The 16,104-nt window shown below is 51.5% G+C and overlaps 1 protein-coding gene across 3 annotated transcripts; it reads right to left on the reverse strand.

Annotated features, from left to right (window-relative positions):
- Positions 1 to 6,849: 6,849 nt before the first annotated feature.
- APOL6 (apolipoprotein L6) lies at positions 6,850 to 15,877 on the reverse strand. Of its 3 annotated transcripts, none has more exons than XM_036252244.1 (5): positions 15,790 to 15,877; positions 12,793 to 12,889; positions 9,090 to 9,921; positions 8,281 to 8,343; positions 6,850 to 7,438 (listed from the first exon to the last, which is right to left on the reverse strand). In XM_036252244.1, exons 2-4 carry the CDS (start codon positions 12,837 to 12,839, stop codon positions 8,335 to 8,337), a joined length of 888 nt encoding a protein of 295 aa, XP_036108137.1. In that variant the 5' UTR covers positions 12,840 to 12,889; positions 15,790 to 15,877; the 3' UTR covers positions 6,850 to 7,438; positions 8,281 to 8,334. The 3 variants fall into 3 exon arrangements, with proteins under 3 accessions (XP_036108137.1, XP_036108136.1, XP_036108138.1); XM_036252243.1 differs by having other exon boundaries at positions 6,850 to 7,441; XM_036252245.1 differs by having other exon boundaries at positions 6,850 to 7,441; positions 15,756 to 15,871.
- Between the last annotated feature and the right edge of the window lie 227 nt (positions 15,878 to 16,104).

A 16,104-nucleotide genomic window follows, 5' to 3' on the forward strand; every position in this document is an offset into this window, starting at 1 on the left:
TGCTTTCCTCCATTTCGTCTAGTTCCTTTTCTGGTGATTTCTCCTTATCTTTTATTTGAGGGTTGTTTCTTTGTCTCGCCATCTTAGCAGCCAGGTAGGTAGTTTGGGGTCAGGTGAGGTGCACTGGGATGTGAAGGCAGGTCAGTGTGTATCAGATAAGACTGCTATGCCGTCCAGTCTTGGTGTGGGGTTCTTCTCGTGGGACCAGTGGGGCAGTCCCCTTGATCTTCTGAGCTGGGTGCACTAGGAATGACCCTGTGTGGGTTATGTGGGCTCTCCTGTTGAATTTGGGTCTTGACTGCTGTTTTCCGTTTGTGGGTGGGCTCAGCCCTCAGGGTTGTTGACTGTTAGTTTCAATCCTGACCCTGTTGTGCCAACTGTTATACAAATGTTGACAGAAGAAAACAAAGCAAAACCAGACCAAACCATAAAGAACCCCCCAAGAATACCAGCATCAACAATAATAAAAGCAACTGCCTCAACAAAAAGATTATAGATAGCCCTGGCCAGTTTGGCTCAGCGGTTGAGCATTGACCTGCGGACCAGAGAGTCCCGGGTTCAGTTCCTGCTAGGGGCACGTACCACCAAAAAAAAAAAAAAAAAAATTATAGATAAACAAACAACACACATACTCACTCACACACACAAAGAATATTAGGAGGCACGAGACCAAAAGAATTAGAAGAGGGAGAAAAAAAAAATTTTTTTTAGCCCGGCCAGTGTGGCTTGGTGGTTGAGCATCGACCCATGCACCAAGAGGTCACCGGTTTGATTCCTGGTCAGGGCACATGCCCAGGCTGTGGACTCCGTCCCTGGTGGGGAGTATACAGGAGGCAGCTGATCAATGTTTCTCTATCATCGATGCTTCTCTCTCTCTCTCCTTTCCTCTTGCTCTGAAAATCAATAAAAATATATTAAAAATTCTTTGTAATATGACAGTAAGGAAGGCAAGACCAGACCAAATCAAAAAGAACCTAAAAAAAATCTACATCAGCAACGATAAAAGCACCAGCCTCAATATAAAGATTAAAAGACAAGCAAACAGAACACACACACACACACACACACACACACACACACGAAGAATACTAGAAGGCATGAGACGGAAAGAGTTAGGAGAGGAAGAGAAAAAAAAAAAAATGAAAGCAAAGACGGCAGAGACCAGAAATTAGGGTAAGTATAAAAAATAAAAGGTAGAAAATAATGACTGAAATAATAATAATTTTAGAAAGTAATAATGCTAAGTTGAATAAAATATAGGATAGGAAAGTAAAAAAATAGGAAAAGAAAAGAAGGAAAAAAATTGAATAAAAAAATAAAAATTAAAAAACCACACACACCCAAACAACCAGCACAACGAAGAAAATATCTTGGATCTGCTACTTATGGAGCTCACTGGATTTTCCTCCAATGTTGGATCTGGCCCCTCGGTGTGTGGGTCCCTGTCCTCTTGGGCAGGTCTCTGGAGCAGGCCAATGTGAACCTCTCTCTGCCTGGCCCTGGGCCTCCTGGCTGAGGCCCTGAAGGGTGGGATCCCGGCGGTTCTGTGGGCGGTTCTGTGGGCAGGGCTTCTCCAGCCCAGAGGCTGGTTCTGCTTCCCACTCGCCACTAGAATGTGCTTGTTCTGGCTGCGTTCCCTTTCCCCAGGGCTCTGGGCTCCGTGGAACGTCGGGTCCAGTCGGGATGGTTCAAACATTTGCATTGGGGGTGGTGCCTGCAGCTTACAGGAGGGGCAGGCGGCCTCTTTCTCTCCTTCCAATGCCTCCGCTCTGCTTGGGCACCCCCTGGTCGCCACCCCGGGCAGGGGAGGGGGGAGAGAGAGAGAGAGAGAGAGAGAGAGAGGCCTCACTTGGATCTTTCCTCTTTCAGCGCGGCTGGCTCTCGCTGGGCGGGGCTTCTGCCCAGCCCCCACCTGGCCTGAAGGCTGGATCCCCAGCGCCGCCAGGCCCTGCCGCCCGGGCCGACTTCCAGCCCAGAGCCGTACCACAGGTGCGGGAAGGGAGGTAGGGGGTCACGCCTCTTTCCCTGCACTCTGCCCAGCCCCCACCTGGCCTGAAGGCTGGATCCCCAGCGCCGCCAGGCCCTGCCGCCCGGGCCGACTTCCAGCCCAGAGCTGTACCACAGGTGGGGGAAGGGAGGTGGGGGGTCACGCCTCTTTCCCTGCACTCTGCTCAGCCCCCGCTAAAGTTCTTTCAGCAAAAACTCGGCCCCTCAGAGTCATGGCCGGTGACCCTCAGATCCCCGCTCAGGTCTGCCGTCCTGCTCTGTGTCCCCCTGGCGCCCACAGTCAGGGCGAGCTTCCCAGCTGGTGTTGGGACCCTACACTGGCCTTTAGCCTGGGACAGTGCTGAGTGCCCCGGTGGGCCGAGCCACCTCTGGCCCCCACTGTCCGGTGCCACGAGGGCACCCCTCCCCTTCCCTGTTGCTCTCAGCTGGGGATCTGTGTGGGGCTGAGGGCCCGCTCCCGGGGCAGAGCTGCGCCGCCCCTTCCCTCCGTCTTCCCGGCGCCGCCCCGTTCCCTCCCGCGCTCCCGCTCCACCGATGTCCAATCAGCTGTTCCCATGTGCTTTTCCAAGTCAAAAACTCTGCAGTTTAGCCTCAAGGCCGGTCCTGTGCTTGGAGCAAGTGGAGGAAAGTTCCTTGGGCCTCAGCCATCGGCTTCCTCCCCGTCCCAGAATATTTCCATGGCGTGCTGCTAGTTCTAGGCGCACAGAAGACAGATTCTGATGCATGATATCTTAGACTTACCTTTCAGAATTTATCTAGATGACGCTTCCATCTTTTTGGCTTTTTATTCAAAACTGACATATTTCATTTTGCAGACATTTCGGATAAACAAGAGGAAGCAGACACAAATCCTTTGATCCCACCACCCGTGAATCGCCATACAACTAATATCCTGATTGGCATATTATTTAATAAAGGGCTTCACATCCATTTCCTCCCATTTGCTCCGAACAACCACGTAAGGTGAGTGCATAGATGTCTCTTGCCTTTCACAGTCACAGAAAGCACAGTTCGGCCAGGGGAATAGCTACTCGGGTCTCCCGTGTGCACGGCATGTGGATGCAGGTGACCCTCTCCTTAGCTGGCCTGCTTTTTGCTCCTACAAGGTAAGGGTGCATCTCTCTACCTTTCGAATTTCAGGTGAATGAGATGAGGCAGCTTTGAGCTGGGTTGCCAAGGGTCCCGGCCACAGCTGACCACTGCCTGCTGTGCCGTGTGGACAGAGGACGAAGAGCTTGATAAGTAAGTAACCGCTTGTCGCCAGGTAGGGGGAGGCACAGGCATATTTTGACTTTCTCATCACAATGAAACCTATTATGGTAAACAGCTCAGAGGAAGGAGTGTATTTACTCTGGACAGAACCTTGGCCAGGAGAAGCCCCACACCCTCCGTTTTTTCCATCGTGGTGACATTTATAAACCACGACCGAGACCCTAAGGCCCTCACACACCAGCACTTCTCAGACTTAATGTGTCCGCAAGTCCCGGGACCTTGGCAGATTGCTGCTTTGGTTTCGGGAGGTCTTGGAAAAGGCCTGATCTCCTGCGTGTCTAACCCCGCTCCCAGGATGCCGCCCGCCAGTCCCACGTGCCGCCGGAGCAGCTCGCTGGCCAGAAACCCTTCTCCGGGCCCCTGCGGCTCTCAAGCTCCAGGCAAAGCTTTGCACTGTGGCTTCGTGGCCGCTCGACTTGACCCCTGACTGTTTCCAGCCGGGGCCTCTGTTTTCATTCCTGGATGACCCCTGATCCACAAACAGCTAAGTGCTGCCACGTCATGTTTAGTGGGCACAGTCGCAGTTTGGCAAAATGAAAAAGTTCTGGCGATGGGTGGTGGCGACGGCTGCACAGCGGTGTGAGGACTTGCGTCCTGAACTGTACACTTAGACATGGGTCAAACGGGACAGTTTATGTTGTGTACATTTCACCACATGTTTTAAAAAGAAAAAGAGGCCCTGGCCGGTTTGGCTCAGCCGTTAGAGCGTTGGCCCGCGAACCAAAGAGTCTTGGGTTCGATACTGGTCAAGGGAACGGACCTCAGTTGCAGTTTGGTCCCCAGCCCTTGTCAGGGTCGTGTGGGAGGCAGCCAATCAATCTCTCTCTCTCTCCTCCCTCCCACTCTACCTGAAGATAAATGGAAAAATATCCTCGGGCAAGGATTAAAAAATAATACTAAGAGAAGGAGAATTGCATTTACCCAGTTTCTAAAAAATTGTGCCTTGTATGTGTTCATTTATTTGCCCCAAATTCTGTTCCTCTTCTTTTTAAATATCATTTTGATCTACCTTCTGGACTAAGAGAGGGTGCAACTCTGAATCCTCAGACTTGTCCGTGGGCTCCAAGGCCTCACTGGGCATGCCTCACTGCACCGGCTGTTCGTCACTTACATTCTCCCGTGGTCTGAGAATTCAGATACCCAAACTGTGGCTTTGCCCAGATAAGGGTGGTAGCTTTTGTAAATAATACTTTTTAGAACGGAATGGAGGCAGAGAGGTTTGCTGAGGTGCTACAGGCCGAGGCTGTAGCAGGAGCCTGCCTCCTAGGGGACCAGCAAAACTCACAGGGTGGAGGGGCTACTGTCGGCCTCCCTGGGAGTCCAGCGGGCAGAAGCCACCTTCAGAAAGCCTGGGCCAGACGGTTCGCATGGAGTTCCCATGGCACTCACCAGGAAATTGCCTCTGGGGGTGATGCTGAACTCACTGGGGGTGGTGCCCACTGGAATGCCACCTGATGGCTGCTGCGCACCGGTAGGAACACCGAGAGGAGTTCATAGCAGAGCTTCCTCCTCCTGCAGTGCGCCCTCTACTGTCAAAGCTTAACACGGAGCAGGGGCAAAGCAGAAAGGTTGAGAGGGTCCAGCCCCGAGATCACCGCGCTGCACACTCGACGCCAGCACTCGTGTGTGGATTTGAAGCGGAGCCGCAGGGATTGGATAACTGGCCCGGGGACAGCGCTCAATGCTGTGAAGCTGGGAGTTCTTTGTACTATTCTTGAACTCTTCTCTATGTTTGAAATTACTCCTAAGTTTAAAAACATAACTGAAACTGGACGAAATAAGACTTTAGTTTTGACTTTAAAAATTGCACTGGACTCTAAAACAGAATTTGATTTTGGACTTTGCTGCTTTTGGACTTGAAAAGAGTTTGATTTTTCTGAACTTTTAACTCACGAGGGCAGCACAATTTGATTTCAGACTAATTCCTTTAAACTTTATTTTGCAAGAAAATCAATTGTAATATTTGTCCTTGGGAAGTTTGCAATGGAAGGGAGTTTATATGCAATACAGTTTCTTTCTGTTGGCCTTGGACTATCGGAGTATCTTTATGCTAAATCTTTTTTTTTTTTATCCTCATCCGAGGACATTTTTCCCCCATTTTTTGTTCAGATAGAGTGGGAGGGAGAGAGGGGAGAGAGAGAGAGAGAAACATCAATGTGAAAGGGACACATCGAGTGGCTGCCACCCGCACGACCCAACCAGGGCTGGGGACAAACTGCAACTGAGGTACATGCCCTTAGCGGGAACCGAACCCGGGTCTCTCTGGACCGCAGGCCGATGCTCTAACCGCTGAGCAAAACCCGCCAGGGCTTTATGCTAAATCTTGATCTCGTTGCAAAGTCTCTGATGAACTATATGGGACGTAGGTGTGGCTTGATAGCATTTGGGAGGGGACTGGAAGAAGACCGACCTTGGAGTTAATTAATGTTCTGCTCTGACCCATTTCAAAACCTCTTGGTGGCAAATTTTACTCTGCCCCACAGCAGATCCAGAATGATTCACCTGAGGATATTTTTCCATTGATTTATTTTTTAGAGTGTGAGGGAGGGAGGGAGAGAGAGAGAGAGAGAGAGAGAGAGAAATAGAGAAATAGAGAAATATGGGTGTGAGAGAGACACATCAATGGGCTACTTCCCCATAACCCTAACCAGGGCCAGTGATGGAACCTGCAACCAGGGTCCATGGCCTTGATGGGGAGTCAAACCTGTGACTGTTCGGGGGCTAAGGCCCTAACGGCTGAGCCAAATAGGCCAGGCTAGGCCATGTATTATTGTGAATAATGTTTATTCTGAACTTTAAGGATGCTCATACACTAATAGAACGATATATAATGTGGAGAAATCTTTTTACTGACAGTTATGCTCATGGAAAAAATTTTTAAAAGAATTGAGAGCAACAAAAGCAGAAAACACGATGGCCTAGGCCTGGGGTTCAGCTGTTGAACCCCGAGACCTCAGTCTGTCAGGTGTGGTCCAAAATGTGGGTGGTGGCACTCTGTCCCCTCCACTTGGCAAATCTTCCCAAATGTCCTATAATTGCTCTACTGAAAGACTCCTCCTTTTCCTTGGTATGATCACTTTTTTATTTTGGGTGTCCCCATTCAGGGACTCTATTTTAAGACAAGAATTCTGATAATAATGCACCAAGCTTAGGCATACAGATGACTCATTTTACCACCAGGTATAATCAGCAATCTGAAATGATCTGAGCTGCTAAACGGGAGGGACAGCTAGTGTATCTTTGTTGCTTTTCATCTGCTAGCTTCTTGCTGTTCCCAGACCAGGTAGTTCCCAGTAGCCAGTACAGGCCAAGGCACGCACCCAGTCAAGGACCAATCAGAACGGGTCTCTGGGCTTTTGCCCCGCCCCTTTCCAGGTGGGAGGGGACACACTTGGAGGTGTTGGGGCCATCTGGCCTGCAGGTGGAGGACGACCGTCTGAGAAATGAAGATGGAGGCCTGAGAATATCATTTTTATCCTCTGGCTCACCGCACACCAGAAGCGCACTTACACCCCTAAGCTTTTTGAGTGCATTAGACAATAAATCCATTTTCTGCACAGACCAATGTGAGTAGGTTTTAATGAAGTGATGGCTCATATATGTCTAATTAAAAGATTGTATGTACAGTCAAGAGAATATTTCACAACCTAAAAAACAATGTTCACAAGAACAAAGTGGAACGCCGAATAGGAGGAAATCCTGCTAAGTGAAAACAGGAAGGAAAGGTAGTAGATCTGCGGACATGTGAGGGCATTCAGGAGAGGAAACACGGGCTGCAGAAGCACGTTGTATCACAGCCGCGAGGGCGCCCCCCGCAGGCAGTCCAAGTCCTTAGCACCCAGTCCCCGAAAATTCTACACTAAACTACCAACCGTCGACACCCTTGATTGGTACATTATTTCTTCCCCCTAGATTTTAGTTTCCGGAATTAAAAAACAAACAAACTGTATTTAATACCAATTCATCACTTTCAAGAGAGCAGCTAAAACCAGAAAAGCCAAACACACGTTGAAGGCAGGTGAATTGAGAAGCCAGGAAATTCCTGAGGAGCTTTGGGTCTTGGGGACAACAGGGCCCCTCTCTTTCCTAATGGAATCTGGTCCAGCAGGTTCCAGTGACATCCTTTTGTGGGCAAACAAAGGAGGATCTTGCCCAGCGGCTGCTGCCCAGGGGAGGGAGGAAGAGAGCAGAGAAAACACGGTGAGTTGAAGCAGAAGCAGGAGCACACAGCCTACCCTTGTTAACGTAGTGGGAACAGAGCCACTTTAAGGTGGAGCGGGAGCGGCCTCGTGCTCAAAACGCCCCAAATCTTGGGACTGTTGGAATGAACTTCGGACCGGGCCTAAGCAGTCTTGTACCCCAAAAAACTGTTTGCAAAGGTAACAAGAAAGCAGTTATTGTGACTACTGGACTGATGACTACCGGACGAAAAATTAAGAACAGTGTTTAGAATGAACATCGCTATGTTATGTTATCTGCACCAATAGAAATGCCTGCCTTCTACTGATCGGGTTGTTCCCCTTCCGGTCTCATCAATACCCTGTGCCTTTGTCTCCGAATCAGAATATTATTTGGGTTTCTACCTGGATTAATGATTCCTGGACAGCGATTCTTAGTGAACTGAAACAAACAACTGCTTCCCTGTCGCTTTGAAAGGCCTCTTTCCTGTCCAGTTGACACCCTCACATCAGGGACCCTACTGTCTCATCATCAGCACTTCACGCAGAGCCTAGCGTGAGACAACCATGCGGGCGGACTGTGGGAGAGTGAATGGGGACCAAGGAAGCAGAGTGACTGCATTAGTGCCTCCCACCCCCATGAAGGAAGAGGGGCGTGGCAATGAAGGAGGGGGACAGGCCAACCTTCACAGCAGTCACCGGCTGGCTGTGCCCTCCCAGCTAGTAAGTTTCCAGGCATTTTCTCTGCCAACCTTGCCTGCCCCACCCTGTCCCCTTTTATTCCACTCCGAGGCCGCGGGGCTTAGCCTGCCTTCGTCCTCACCTGTCGCCTGGGGTCCTGCTTCCCCATGCCTGGCTGAGGCAGAGTATCCAAGGATCATTTTTCCTGCAAGAATGTCAGTAAAGAAACAGAAAGACCAGTCACAGGAGAGCTGTGGGGCTCCCAGCTCTGTCCCCCCGACTCCACCTCCACCCAGCTGGGAGAGCTCGGCCGGTCACACCAGCTGCCTGTCGGACTCGGGCCCCCACAGCACAGTAGCACAGGCTGTGGGCTTAAACACCAGGCTCGCGTCTTCTCATGGTCCGAGGCTGCAAGCCCACAGCAAGGCGCCGGCCGTGAGGTTCCTGGTGAGGGCTCTCTTCTGCTTGCAGATGCCACCTTCTCACCATACCCTCCCCTGGTCTTTCCGCTGCGCGTGCAGGCAGGGGGATATGCCTCTTGTGTGTCCTCCTCCTCTCATAAGGACACCAGTCCTGTAGGATTATGGCCCCATCCTACGACCTCATTCAACCCCAGTTACCTCCCCAAAGCGTCATCTCCTAATAGTCACACTGGAGCTTTAACATATGAGTATTAGGGGGACACATTCCAGTCCCTAACACTCCCTGTGACTCAGTGTCCTCTTCTGTCCAGTCCAGGGACCTCAGGGGACATCGAGGGAGAAACAGAAAGCATGGCCCGGTCTGTTCAGGACAAGCACCGTTCTCTCCGGAGCCCCACGGCCTCAGGAACATCCATGCCAACTCCACACCCACTGGCCTCCTTAGCACCCTTCCCGTAAACCGTGGTGCCCATGAGCCCCAGTCCCGCCCCCCCTCACTCGGCCCCACCCGAGGGGGGCACAGCCTCACCTGCTGCAGCCTCTCGTAGAGCTGGGTGAGTTCCGTCAGGATTCTCTCCAGCTCGTCAGCCTTGGCCCTCAGCTCCTCTGCATACTCCGACCTGACGCCCTCCTTCAGTTGCTTATAGTCATTCTGGAGGCTCTTCAAGTCCAGGCCGAGGAACAAGCCAGACATCACACCGCTTACCAAGCGAGTACTGCTCCGCATCGCTAGGCTTGTACCGCCAAACACCTTTTGCACCTGCCTGCTCCTGCGGGCGGAGACTGGGCCAGTGGTCAGGAGGCGCGTGGCGGCAGCGGCCAGGCGCGGGTGGGCTCTGGCTATCTTAAAGGCGCGGATGTCATTCTTGATGTCTTTCACGGCTCTTGTACAAGCAAGGGCCGTCTTCCCGGCGGTGGTCAGGACACAGGATGCCTTTTCTACGTTGTCCTTGACCTTTTGGTCAAGGGTAGGCCCTTGGCTGCCGACCTTAGCTTGGGCTTTTTTATTGTGAGCGCATTCCAAAATGTTGCTCAGGATGACGCTGGCCCCAGCTAGTGTCCCCAAACCTTTACCAGCAGCAGAAAGTATCAGGCTTCCTCCTGCTGTTGCTGGAGCGAGGGCTAAACCCAGGATGGTCATTGCTCCGGAGGTGACGGCAATGGAGCTGGTCACCAGGCTGGCCTTGGTGAAATTTTTTTTGGTTTTGTCGAGGTCATCTGCAAGGTCACGATGCTTTTTGATGGCCACTTCTAGTTCCCGTTTATAGCTAGGAAACTCTTTCAAAAATATTTCTTTGTCAATGGACAGATCTATATCTTGTTGCTCCACATCTTCACCCAGAAGAATGTCATCGTCATCTCTGTGGATGAACAGAATGAAGGTTTGGCTTCAGTCTCCCAGAGGGGAAGCCGAATTCTTAGGCCCAGATGGTTTCTGGGCGTTCGTGCCCCTCCCAACTAGGAACCCCCCGCACCTCCCGAACATGTCTGTTATCTCCAGCCTGACCGTGAGAAGTCCCCGAGTGGTGTGGGGAGCTGCTGGCTCCATGACGAGAAGAAACACGCACGGGGGGCACGTGGAGGGACACATGGGAGAAACGCAGGCTTGGCCAAAGAAATGGAGAAAGGAGCTTAACCCTGACTGTACCTGCGGCTTGTTCAGAGAGACTATGACACTGCCACCAACAGGAGGCAGAGGGGACAGACCCGAGTCAAGGTCAGGACTAACGGAGGGAGGTCCGGGAAAGTCGGAGAAAGAGGCGCCCAGGTGTTGGGCAGGAGGTTGGAAGTTCTGCACAGGTAGAGGTGAGCCGGAGGATGAGGCGCCACATTGTATGAGGCACCCTCCACTTTGATGACCTTCGCGACTACGGTGTGTCCGCTTCTGTCAGGAGGAGCCTACCAACGGGACCAAGACAAGTGACCAGCAGTGTTCTGAACATTCTCCTTGGCACTTGGCCAGCTTTACTTGACCCCTCAAGCAGGTGAGATTGGTCCTTCATGAAAGCAGTCAGGAATGAGGGGGCCCAGGTCCTGCTCCCCTCATATCTCAGTGTGAAGTATTAGGGGACCTTCGCCAGCCCAGCTGCGTGCGTCCTCCCTGGGAGAGCAGGACAGGGGTGAGGGGAGCCCATCCTTTGGGCACTTTCCTCGTGCCAAGGCCGTTGGCCTGTCCTTCGGGCGAGGTTAGGAGGTCTGGCACCACAGATTCCCGGCCTCAGGAGGAGCGTCAGAGGCAAAGAGCACACAGGTGTGGGAACAGATGTCTTCGGCCAACCAGACATCCATCGCTCAGTGTGCCTTTTGATACATGGAAGAATGAACATGATATCTCAGACAGATGGAAGTGATGGGGGAGAAGAGAAGAAGAAGAGGAGGAGGAGGGGGAGGAGGGAGGGGAAATGGGGAAGGGGGAGGAGGGGGGGAAAGGGGAAGAAGGAGGGGGAGAAGGACAGGGGAGGGGGAGAGGAGGGGAAGAAAGGGGAGAGGAGGGGGAAGGGGGAGAGGAGGGAGAAGAGGACAGGAGAGGGGGAGAGGAGGGGAAGAAAGGGGAGAGGAGGGGGAAGGGGGAGAGGAGGGAGAAGAGGACAGGAGAGGGGGAGAGGAGGGGAAGGAAGGAGAAGGGGCAGGGGGAGGAGGGGGAGGAGGGAGAAGGGGGAGGAGGGGGAGGAGGAAGAAGGGGAGGGGGAGGAGGGTGGGCCAGGAGGAGGGGGAAGGGGAGGAGGGGAAGGAAGGAGAAGGGGGCAGGGGAGGAGGGGGAGGAGGAGGAGGAAGAAGGGGAGGGGGAGGAGGGTGGGCCAGGGGGAGGGGGAAGGGGAGGAGGGAAAGGAAGGAGAAGGGGGAGGGGAAGGAGGACAGGGGAGGGGGAGGAGGAAGAAGGGGAGGGGGAGGAGGGTGGGCCAGGGGGAGGGGGAAGGGGAGGAGGGAAAGGAAGGAGAAGGGGGAGGGGAAGGAGGATGGGGAGGGGGAGGAGAGGAAGGAAGGGAAAGGGGGAGGAGGAGGAGGGGGAGAGGGAGGAGGGGGAGGGGGAGGAGGAGGAGGAGGAGGGCTGGAAGGAACCTGGAGAGGATCAGAGCTGCCGTGTTTACTTTTGGGGGGAGCAAAGGGAAGTCCAGGGAGGAAAGGGGACTGTCCAAAGCCACATGTGAATGGGGCAGGAGCCCAGGGCCAGCAGTGTTCCAGCTGCCTCTCATCCGTCTGAATGTCGGGGAGTCCTCACTGAGGTATATGCAAATATACCCTTCAGTCTCTCACACACGCACGAGCACGCGCGCACGCACATTCCTTAATGGAAACGGCTCAAAACCAAATACGCTGCCAAGGAAACCCTTTAGTGTTATGAATTAATGAATTAAGCGCAATGATCAGTTCAGCAGCAGCTGTGTATCAGTTTACAGAGCAGAAGGTTGCCAGGGGCTACAGTGGGGAAGGGGGGATGAAGGTGAGGAGGAACCCCAAACTTTACACGTGCCACCGTCCAGCCCACCTCGATCCTCAGCTTTCCCAGGTTTGTGGAGACAAAGAGAAACAACAAATTGATGTGTTGTTGCAACTATTGACAACACCACTTTGCATTAATTTAAAGTCTTGTCTCTAACGCGTCTTTAACTTTGACAGCTAAGGCAAGCTTGACTTCTTGTGTTTTTTAATTCAACCAAATGCCTCAAATATGGACATTGTGGCCACAGTACATCCTGTATTAGGCACCGGCGTCCACTGACATTGTGTCAAATTGCAACCTGGTTCTTCGAGGTACAACACACGGTTCAGGGAAGTCACCCAGCGAACATGCGCCGATCGGCCACCGTGCGCTGAGGCGCTGCTGCCGCCTCTGCCGACAAGCAGGTGACCTGCTCAAGTTCAGGTGCAGCAACACGCCAGGGCTCTCGTGGCGCCTGTGAGCCTAAGGGGCTGATTTCCTGCTTCACGGGTCTCACAAAGGTGGGCCCCCCAGTGGGACATTTATACCCTTGGGGTCCCATTGCTCAATGTCATGTACCTAATTAGATCTTGACTTGCTCTCCAAAATATTCAGCTTACCCGGTGGAATATTTTTTTCTCTGGGAGAATATACCTTCCTGAGTGGGAAGACAGGGCCCACGGTGTGACGAGCCCTTCGGCGCACATCACCTGTCATGAGCATGCCTGCAGCTGGGGAAGATGTCGCCCTGCCCCAGGGACAGAGCTCGCTGCGTTACCTCTGCAAACCAACGCCAGCCTCATTTTCTTACCCTGACTGGGCAGCCAGCAGCTTGAGTACCTCCAAATCCATGCTCATTTTGTCCACGGGAGAATTAAAGGTGTCGCCCCCAGGAGTCAAAGGACTTTCTGTTGGAAACATGGAAAACAAGGTGACCGCAGGTGCTACGGACGCTTATGAAATCCACGCACGCAGGGACCTCTGCTGTGTGGAATCAAACCAGTGGTGAAACACTCGCCGTGGGCTGTTTGCGAACCAGTTCTTCCACTTTATACTGAGGCGTGTACACAAATCGAAGTTCTCAGCTCAATAAATGTTGAGATATAATCCCCACCCAGACCACGATGTAGAGCAGAAGGAGTTTTTATGTCAGAATGGCTGCCATCAACAAATCATCAAACAAGTGTTGGCGAGGGTGTGGAGCAAAGGGGACTCTAGTGCACTGCTGGTGGGAATGCAGACTGGTGCAGCCACTATGGAAAACAATATGGTGTTACCTCAAAAAATTAAAAATTGAACTTCCATTTGACCCAGTGATCCCGCTTCTAGGAATATACCCTCAGAAGCCTGAAACACCAATCAGAAAGAATATATGTACCCCCATGTTCATAGCAGCACTATTTATAATTGCTAAGATCTGGAAACAGCCCAAATGTCCATCAGTAGACGAATGGATAAAAACACTGTGGTACGTATACACAATGGAGTACTATGCAGCGGTAAGAAAGAAAGATCTCTTATCCTTTGAGACAACATGGAAGGACCTGGAAATTATTATCCTAAGTGAGACAGGCCAAGCAGAAAAAGACAAATACCACATCTCACTTATTTGTGGAATATAATGAACATAATAGTCTGAGGAATAGGGTAAACCCAGAGACATGGAAGTGGGGTACAGACTGACAACCTTCAACCCTCAGAAGAGGTGGTGGTGGGGGGAGGGAAGAGATAAACCACAGAACTTATATGCATGTACACATAACCAATGGACATGGACAACAAAGCTGGGGAAGGGGGGGGATGGGGAGGAGGGTGTCAATGGGGTAAAAAAGGAGAAACATCTGTAACAAAAATAATATATATAAAAAAAGAATTATCTGTAAAAAAAAAAGTGAATCAGTAGTTTTTAAAAAAAGATTGCTATGTAGAATTTCATTATATAAATACACTGCAAAATGCTTATCTCTTCTTCTATCAGTTGATATGTTTGAGTTGTTTCCAGCCATTGACTATAATGAACAAATTGATTGTAATAATTAAAAGATCATCTTCACAAAACAAGACAATAATTTATATGACCCCATTGAACAGATTATATTCCCAAGGACATAATAATATTATAAGAACTGCAAAAGGTCATGTCTGAGCATACAGGTGGGGTCTGAAATCCATTTCAGAATCTATTGCCAAGTGGTGAGACCTGGGGGCCAGGAGTGGGGGGAGGTGCTGTGTCTGTCTGGAGAGAGGGGCACTGTGATTGATTGATTGATTGATTGATTGCACACAGTCATCATCCATTTGTGGAGTTGGTATTCACAGAGCTGCACCCACTGTGGGCTTTTTCTAACAAACCCTAAGGCACCATATGGGATAGCAGGAGCCCTGATTTAACTTGATTGTTTAAATGATCATTTGGACCCTGGTTGGTGTGGCTCAGCAGTTCAAGCGTCGGCCCACAGACCAAAGGGTCCTGGGTTCAATTCCCGGTCAGGGCACATGCCCGGGGTTGTGGCTCCATCCCCAGCAGAGGGCTTGCAGGAGGGGGCCGATCGATGTTGCTCTCTCACATTGATGTTTCTATTTCTCTCTCCCTGTCTCTCTAAAAAATCAATAAAAACATATTTTTAAAAAGAAAATTTAAAAACAAAGAATAAAATTCATCTGTATTCTCCCTTCCACTCTGTTTGAAGATAAAAAAATGGAAAAATATATCCTCAGATGAGGATTAAAGAAAAGAAAAGAAAAGAAAAGAAAAGAAAAGAAAAGAAAAGAAAAGAAAATAAAAGAAAAGAAAAGGAAAAATACAGCTTACCCTGCAAACACAGCTTGGGGACAGTCCTTGATCTTTATCACCAGCTCCCCCTCCTTCCTGCAACTACCCCAACAAACCTGCAGCCCAGGAGACATGGGCTGGCTTTGCACTCCCCAGGCAACGCACCCAGCCTCTTCCCTTCCACAAAGACGACACCCCTAAGCTTCTCCAGTAGAGAACTCCCCGGGAAACACCTGCGCCTAGCAGTCTCCCACATTCTGGGGTCCCCGGCCCACCGAGGGAAAGATGGGACTTGGTTAGTCAAATCACACTCTTAATCAGGTTTTCATTTAAACTTCAAATGGCCCGTGAGGGAGACATTCCTGCCCTGATTTATCAGTAAAGAATTTGAACTTCAGTCCTGGCCAGGTAGCTCCGTTGGTTAGAGCACGGTCCCAATGGCCAGGTAGCTCAGTTGGTTAGAGCACAGTCCCAGTGGCCAGGTAGCTCAGTTGGTTAGAGCACGGTCCCAATGGCCAGGTAGCTCCGTTGGTTAGAGCACGGTCCCAATATGCCAAGTTTGCAGGTATGATCCCCAGTCAGGGCACATACAAGAATCAATGAGTTTAGACTCAAAGAAATAGAATGAGGGTACAGACTGACAAACCTCAGGAGGGGGGTGAGGGGGAGGGAAGAGATAAACCACAGAACTTATATGCATGTATGTGTATCCATGGACACAGACAACGATATGGAGGACAGGTGCGGGGGCAGGGTGGTGGTCGGGAGGAGGGCGTCAATGGGGGGAAAAGGAGAAACATCTGTAACAAAAATAAATTAACTTAAAAATTAAAAATAATAATAAGTGGATTAAGAAGTGGAACAACGCATCGATGTTCCTCTCGCTCTCCCCCACCCTCCTCTCTCCGGTCCTGTCTGTACCGACCCCTCCGCACCCTGTCCCTCAGGCCCTGGTGCAGCCCTCCCCCCTCTGCCTGCGCCCCCCACCCCACCGCTCTCACTGTGGCCTCAGGTCCCGAGTGGAGCCGGACTCACATCCTTGCCGTCTGTCCTCACTGCTCGGGGCCTCCAGGTCCAGCAGGGCCCTGTGAGCGTCGGCCCGTCGGGGCTGCCGGGCTGCCGGGCTGCCGGGGACAAAGACGAAAGTGCTGGGTGTCCAGCGGGTTTTATGGACTGGGGCAAAGGTGCTTCTATTCTGAGCACCGGTTGCTCCTTGCTCCTCAGAAAAGCCTGTCCACGCCTCCTCTTCCCTCTGGGAAACCAGGGCTTTCCGAGAACTGGCTTTGGCTTTTGCTTTCACTTTCCTTCTTGCTTCTTTCTCATGGGGGGGGGGGGGTCTGGGGGGTAGCC

This window comes from Molossus molossus, unplaced genomic scaffold (assembly GCF_014108415.1).
Source record: "Molossus molossus isolate mMolMol1 unplaced genomic scaffold, mMolMol1.p scaffold_m16_p_10, whole genome shotgun sequence".
Classification (NCBI taxonomy): domain Eukaryota; kingdom Metazoa; phylum Chordata; class Mammalia; order Chiroptera; family Molossidae; genus Molossus; species Molossus molossus.